This window comes from Populus euphratica, unplaced genomic scaffold, assembly GCF_000495115.2.
Source record: "Populus euphratica unplaced genomic scaffold, PopEup_1.0 scaffold291.1, whole genome shotgun sequence".
Lineage (NCBI taxonomy): Eukaryota > Viridiplantae > Streptophyta > Magnoliopsida > Malpighiales > Salicaceae > Populus > Populus euphratica.
The window spans coordinates 216745-225085 of record NW_011500170.1 but is presented as its reverse complement, the minus strand read 5'-3'; the positions used below and the strand labels follow the sequence as shown (position 1 = coordinate 225085).

The 8341-nt window shown below is 25.7% G+C and overlaps 1 protein-coding gene across 1 annotated transcript; it reads right to left on the bottom strand.

The window, feature by feature from the left end:
* Positions 1 to 7505: 7505 nt before the first annotated feature.
* LOC105111338 (benzyl alcohol O-benzoyltransferase-like) lies at positions 7506 to 7919 on the bottom strand. Its single transcript, XM_011006656.1, has one exon. It carries the CDS (start codon positions 7917 to 7919, stop codon positions 7506 to 7508), a length of 414 nt encoding a protein of 137 aa, XP_011004958.1.
* Positions 7920 to 8341: the final 422 nt, after the last annotated feature.

The window sequence follows — 8341 nt, the reverse complement described above, 5'->3', positions numbered from 1 at the left end:
ATATCTCAGCTTGTAAAAACAACTACTTCCTATCATAAATAAAAAAATATATTATCTATAAGTCTCAACAGCTCTAATTAATATACAGTCTTAATAATATATTGACTAGGAATATTTTAGAAATAATATTTTGATGCAACAGAAATCTTATAATTATAACTTTATAATTTTCTTTATAAAATATTTTTGTTCCAAGTATTTTATCTTTAATCTAGATTCATTAATAAAATATTGGATTCATTAATAAAATATTTGATGAGTATTAAAGATAAATAAATTTTTATTAATAATTTAAATATATTTATAATTATTGGATAACTAGATCTTGACTAATTAGAGTAAAGAAATATCATTTATTATAAATAATATATTTTATACATATAATATTAGAAAAACAATTCTACTGTCACTATTTTTTTTTTATATAAACACAAGGCTCATATATATTTTTTATAAAATCAAATTGTTTGATTATCTCATCAAAATAGATATTTCAACTTCTTGAAACTTGCTTAAATTTATAAATGAATTTTTATAACTTGTATATTTTATTGATAAATTCTTTAAATTCAAAACTTTCAAGTTGGGTCACGTACACATCTTCTTAAAAATTCTCATTCAAAAATACAATTTTGTCATCTACTTGTGAAATCTCATCATCATGATATATAGCTATAGCAAGCAAAATCATTATAGGTTTAATACAATTACTGGAAATAAGGTTTTGTCAAAGTCAACTTATTCATATTTGTTTGTAAACTCTAACAACTAGTCTATCGTTGGATATATGTACTTTATTTTTTACATTAGTTTTTCTCTTAAAAACTCACTTACATCCAATGAGTTTTATCTATTATTATAGATCAACCAAGGTCCATACCTAATTGGTGTATATGAAATTCATTTTAAATTTCATGGTCTTACATCATTTCTTAGAATCAATATCAAATATTGGTTCCATGTAATTGATAAACTCATCGAGTATGAACAATTTGTTTTTTTTAGCTTCCATGAAAAGTTCATATCTTATTGATGCATGGTGTGTCCTGTCAAATCTATAGAGTTTTTATATTTCTTGAGCTTTAGGTTGAACATTCGATGTTATAGCCTTATGATTAGATTTTATTTGGATGTTAGTTGTTAATTCTTGAACTTCTTCAAGTTTTATTTTCCTCTCACTACTCCTTTCAAGAACAAATTCTTTATGTGAAAATGTAGTATGTTTTGATACCAACATATTGACTCCAATAGTTTCTTTTGGATATCCTACAAACTTATATTTATCTAACTTAGCTCCTGGTCTTTCAGGTAAAATATGTTCCACATAAGCGTTATGCATCAAATTTTTTAAATATGATAAGATTGGTCTCTTACTATTCCATATCTCATATGAAGTCTTATCAATAGATCTTAATGGAACCCTATTGAAAGACAAGTAGTAGTTTGTAGGAAATAACCCAAAAAACAAAAAAGTTAAAGGTTTGTATAGCTTATAATGGATTGCACCATGTCTAATAGGGTGCAATTTCCTTCTTTTTTTAAGAGATGTTCATGATGAGATAATCTCATTCTATTTTAGATAAAATTTGAAATCGTGGTTGAAATATTTACTACCTTGATACGATCAAAGTATATTAATATTATTTCTAGTTTGTTTTTCAACTTTATTTTTGAATTCTTTGAACATTTCGAATGATTTAGACTTCTATGCACATGATCATATCCAATATAGTCTTTAATGATGAAACAAGTATGGCACATAATTATTATTGGTCCACATGCATTTGTATGTATTAAACCTAATAATTCATTAGTTCTTTCACTCTTTCTAGTAAAAGGTGTTTTAGTCATCTTACTTAATAAACAAGTTTTATAAGTTTCATATAATTTATAATCAAAATGATCAAATATCTTTTTTATATATAATTTAGTGATTCTTGTTTTAGTAATATGACCTAATCTACAATGTCATAAATAATATGAATATTAATTACCATATATATTATTATTGTCATTTATAATGAACCTGAGCATTTCAGGATTAGGTATATATAATTATTTATACAAGTACCAAATCCATAATAAACATCATTATTATAAAAGGAACAACATTTTCCTTTAATAATAAATTTAAATCTATTAAGAAATGGATATGATGTTTCTAAAAGTGCTAAAATAAAATAATAATTATCAAGTTCTAATATTAGCTTACTTTGCAAAGTTAACGTAGTAATCCTTAGTTAACGTAGTAATCCTTGCTTCATTGTCATCTCATAGATCAATTTTATCTTTATTCAATTATAAACACATCTAAAATAAAAGCTTCAATAAACTTCTTTAGCTTTTATTGTTGTAAGATAATTTTAGCAATTCATGTTATGGTCGCTTTCCTTAACATAATGATGAAAATTTTCTTTATCATTCTCAATGATCCAAGTAGAGAAAAGTTTCTTTATCATTCTTGATGGTTTAAGTAGGCTTTTATGTTTAAACTGCAAGACCAAATCAATGCTTAACTTATGGTCTATAACAAAACTTAATTTTTTAAAATAGTCAATCATCATCAACATATGAGTGTTCACCTAGAAACCCCCTATCATTTTACAAAAAAAAAAAAAACAATTTCTTAAAGTTCTCATACTTCTTAATCCTTCCAATCGTACCAAGTGACTCTTTAGGATGTTTAATTATTATATGTACATCTATATTTTCATGTTGTGTTTGAAGTTCAAATGACATGTTGACTAACATTACATATTTAGTCTAATCATCATTTTCATTAATATGATGTTGATATTCAGTTCTAACTTCATTATCAACATCCTTGTTAAGAATATGAGAAATTAGATTTTCAAGAATATATAACCTTTTTTCTTATTTGAAAACAATTTTCATATTTTAGTACTAATCTAAAAAGTTTAGTTCAACCAATTTGTCAGCATCAAATATGTTGTGTGGGGACATATTTGTTTTTACTGATGGTAATCTATCAATACGTTAATGTAAAGATGAAGAGTATTAGTTTTAGGCATAAATATTTATAACCAAATATAGAGAAGATCTTTAATCATAATTTGATCTCTCATTATTTTTCTACAAATTAATAGCCATCACTATTAATTCGAGAAATATCACTTAAATCTTCTAATGTGCTAGGAACTCGTTTAATTTATATGACCTTAAGTAACTCAACAAAATAAAATAATTAAATTAGATAGATAATATAACTTATTAATTACATCTTTACGTGATTTCTAAATAAGTTAAGTGACAAATGTTTACCTAAACATATCATATATGTTTGTCCTAACTACTACTTATAATCTTCTATAATCACAAGTAACTCATTCAAATCAGATAAGTTAGTTAAGTAAGACCTAATTTTATAGCATTAAACATATTCTTAATAGTAAACTTGAATAGTTCAATAATATAACTCTAGTTTATGTATATAAATTTAGAAGAAAACAAATTATATTCTTAACATGTACGTGATGATTATAGATATATCTAAACTAATTTTCTTAAGCCATCGAAATGAATTAATAGATAAGAAACTAGGTAGCTAATGCAAATTTTCATAAGTCATTTACTAACATCGTGGTTGTATTTTTTTTGTCATTTTTTCTTTGTTTTGAATTGTAAAATAGATTTTTTATTTGAATTCCTACATTTCAAGAATACATAAGATTTATATAACTATATAAAAAATCTTCAATTATATTTAAAGGGAATTATATGAGAAAATAATTTTTTTTTAAAAAAAGGATACTCATGCCCTGTTAAATATTATAACTATTAAATGATAAAAACACAATCACAATAGTCTTTAAATGTCCATAATTATCCAACATACATAAAAACATATTAAATATGCATAATTATATACATTGCATGCTTCAATTTTAATTATTGGCTTTATGTGAAAGTTTAAAATAATATTTCTAACATTTAGAAAAATTAAATTAAATAATATTTCTAACATTTAGAAAAATTAAATTAAATAATATTTCTAACATTTAGAAAAATTAAATTAAATAATATTTCTAACATTTAGAAAAATTAAATTAAATCTAATTTGATAATTTCCCAAATATAATAAATCATATTGAAACTCTTATTAATATCCTGAACTATTTTAAGATCAATTAGATAAATATTTTTGCTTTAAAAAAATCTCTTTATTTTAGAAGAACTATTTTTCAAATGTTATTCAATTAAACGTTTTATATTAAATTTAAATTCTATTAGGATATTACAAAACTCCAAAATTTTGAATTTACTTTTTTAATTCAATCCTAATCCAATTAGGAAAATTTCAACAACTTTAATTTATGTTTCAATTTTAAAATATAAAATCAACATTTTATATATATAGGGGTAGAGTTGTAATTTTATTTTATAGATGTCATATTATAATAAGGAATAAATTGAGAGCTAAATATATAAATTAAATCCCAAAAGCCATTATAATAAGTTATAAATGGTTGGGTTACCTTTAAAAACCCAAAATAAAATAATAAAATATATAAGGGTAAAATTGTTTTTTTTTTCAATCATCTTCTTCTCAGTTGTTACAGTCGATTATGGTCTCACCGCTGCTAGCAGTATGCCTCGACGGCAACAACCACGATTTTGTTAGTCATCATTAACACTGATAGTCATGTTGTCGCGGCCAACAGGAGCCATTATTTACCAAGCATCAACCTCCCATAAACAAGTTACCCAACGTAACTTTTTTTTTCTTATAAATTTCGATCAAAATAGCATATTTTGACAAGATTTAAATAATCTAACAAGATCTGGTTGGAATAATAATTAAATTTAAAAACAATCATGAGAGAAAAAAATTAGAAAAATAATTTTGCACACAAATTTAATTCATAATTAATGCCAATAAAAATTATAGCATGTAATCAACAACTCTAATTTTCTAACAATGGCTCTACTATAACTCTTGGGTTTCCTAAAATACAATGAAAATGATAAATTAAAATTTTTTTCGAGAGTCCTTAGGATCTTATTAGATATATCTAGGGTTGTTTAAGGCTTATATGAAAATTACTTGAAAATTAAATGTTCTTTTTAATTTTTAATAATTATTTTAAGGCTGGGTTGTCGAAAACCATAAATCGTTCAAGTGTTCAGTTTCTAATGATAATCCGCATAAACCAACAGTAAGAAATCTAATAAATCTTTTTTAAAAGAGAAAGATTACTATTCTTTTGAGTGATAGCTCTTTTCTTTCATGTTTTCATGTGTTTTGTAACTTTTAGTTTATGTTGAATTTACTAAACAAAAAATAAAAGGCATAATATTCTATTTATAAGAAAATATAAAAATTTTATAAATGATAAAATATTAATTTATCCCTTAAATAATATCATATTTATTATTTCAAGATAATTTTAGAATTTTATTTATTCGAGTCCTTGTTTTTTTAGTCTTGAATTATAATTCCCTATATAAATTACATTCTACTCCTTAATTTCTAAAACTTATTCACAATCACGTTACACTAGATTAATAATCTCATTTGAATTCCTAACCACTGGTTTTTATTTGTATGACCAATTAGGTTTCCTATTAAATTCGCCCAAACATAAATTATAATTCTAAATAAAATATGGTTAAATAAATCTATGTATTATCAAGACAAAAATTGATTGATTTATATTTTAATATCAGATATAATATTTAGCAAACTATCATGGTCCCCTAGCTATTAAAAAAATCATAAGTGGTATGATTTAACCTCTTAATAACTAGTTTCTTAATATAATTATTATTCATTTATCAACAACATTCTAATTTAGACATAATAACATGGAGTATGTCTGCTATGTCAAATCTTGATTACTTAAATACCATCATATAGTTTATTTTATACCTAATACATGCACATTTACTTAAATACCATCCTAGTAAAGACTAGGATAATATATAACAGGATTAAAACATAATATTTTCTATATAAGATAACTTAATGATCTCAAGTTTACAAATCACTTACATAACTATCACATGAGTCTTTCTATAAACATGGATAATTTCTCAATATAAGATTTTCATCATAGTTATTAAATCTGACATAGGGGTTAACCTGGCCAAAGGATCCGATCCCGGGTCACACGAATTGACCCTAGTCAACTCGAGAAAAATTAAATTTTTTTAAGATTTTAATATCTCACATGAAAAAGTTAATAAACATTTTATGTGTATGTAACACACACACACATGTGGAAGAGTTAAGAAATATTTCATGTAGATAGAAGCTATAAATATAAATATCTCATATAGAGAAGTTAAGAAACATTTCATAGAGATGTAAGCTATAAAAAAAAATATATGAGGCCAAGTATTCACAAATTAATTTTATTTTTTTAATGTTTATTAAAAAAAAGTAAAAAAAAAAAAGTCGATCTAACTCAAGATATGCCATGTCACTTGGGTTTTATCGAGCTAATTACAAGCCTGAGTTTAGATCATTTAAAACTCGTCCAAGGTCTAAGGTCCCAAGTCAACCCATCAGGCTGGGTTTTATGTCTAAGATATTTATATTGGCCAATTCAATATACATATTATTTGATAAACATCTATGTATTAGTTATAGATATCTTTCATATCTCAGTTTATGAAAACGACTACTTCCTTTCATAAATAAAAGAATATGATATATATAAGTATCAACAGTTCTAATTAATATACAATATTAATAATATATTGATTAAGAATATTTTAGAAATAATATTTTGATGCAAAGCTTTGACTTTGATATGCGATCATAGCCCATGTCATTATTTTATTAGACTTTTTATAATTGATTTTAAACTTTTTTTTTATTATTATTATTTTTACATGTTGATTTGAGTTGAAAGTGCAAATTTAATTTAATTATAGACATAGGCTTTTAGTTGATAATCGGCTTTTCAGCACCAACCTTTTCCTTTCCTGTTAGGCAGAATGTCCTAATGTCAATTTAGGTGAGATGTTGAACCTCTCTTCCAATCTCCAAATCACCTCTTCTAAGATTAACTAGAAAATCCCAACAATGAACACACAAATTAGGGTACTTGCAGACAATTCACAGCAGAAATTATTAGATATGTCAGTTAGTTGTAATTCTCTCTCACATAAACACGAATTTTATCCAAAAAAATTACAAATCCTACTTCTATGTGAAAAAAATACAATTTCTGATATAGATGTTGAATAATTTCTCGGAACTTGGATGCCCAGTTGTGGTGGTGGGCTTCCTTGTGGGTCATGTTTGAGCATTTCCTCCATCAATGCTGTGAATCTTTCCGTAACTGGTGCAATTAAAGAAATGACCAACACAATCCCATGCTCTCCTTTCCTAATATTGAAAGGCACGTAAGAGCCCCTGGCACCAGGGATATTGTCCAGTTCCCAGGCCTTAGGTAGCCCGTTGTAAAGTAGCTAGCCCCATCCATAGTCCACATGATCAAAACCTAGTCTTCTAACGTCTGGCACAACTCCAGTCCTTAAGGCTGGCGCTTGATCACCATTAAATCTGCCGAAGATCTCATGTATTCCTCAGTTACTACAGCCTTGGCATCCCTGATCAACTCTAGGGCATACCCCAATGGGTTTTGACAAAGCTCACCAACAGTTGTTAGAGCTACCGGAAATTGTAAGCAAGCCTTTGCCTTGGGATTTGATCTAGATGCTATAGTATAGCATCTCCACGCGCATGCACTCAATACTTGAAAGGTTGTACCAGTACTTAAATGAGAAGGAATCATTGTGCCAAGGTTGGATAGTTCTTTGGGGCTAATAGAGAAACTGCGATGGGCCACGGCATCGAACTGGCGAATGTTATCTTCGGCATCATCTTCATCATCAACGTCTTCATTGTGTGTGCATGTAACGCGGGGTGTAACCCTAGCATTGAGCATATCCCTTTCCCACACAGGAAGAATTGAAGGAACATCAGCTCCCCTTGCAGTGGCGGAGCCACATGGGGCATTAAAGGGACAATTGCCCCCTTAATTTTTTTTTAATATTTTTAATATTAAAATTTTAATATAATAATTTAACAAGTTTTTTTTTTTGAATTATTGTTTATACATCTTTTTCTTTTACAATTTTTTTTAATTCTAAATTATTAAATTGTTAAGTAATTTTTTATACTTTATACTTAATATTTTAAGTAAGTTTCTTTTATTTTTTCTATTTATTTAATTTTTTAATTTTAGTTTTTATTCCTGAATAATATGATAATTTATGGATTTGTTAAATTAATATATGTATGTATAATATTATATATATATATATAAATATAAATTAAAATGAGTTTTGATGAATTAATATGTATTTT

Coding starts and splice junctions, on each gene's coding strand:
- LOC105111338 (XM_011006656.1), bottom strand. CDS start 7,919: ATGCTCAATGCTAGGGTTACACCCCGCGTTACATGCACACACAATGAA.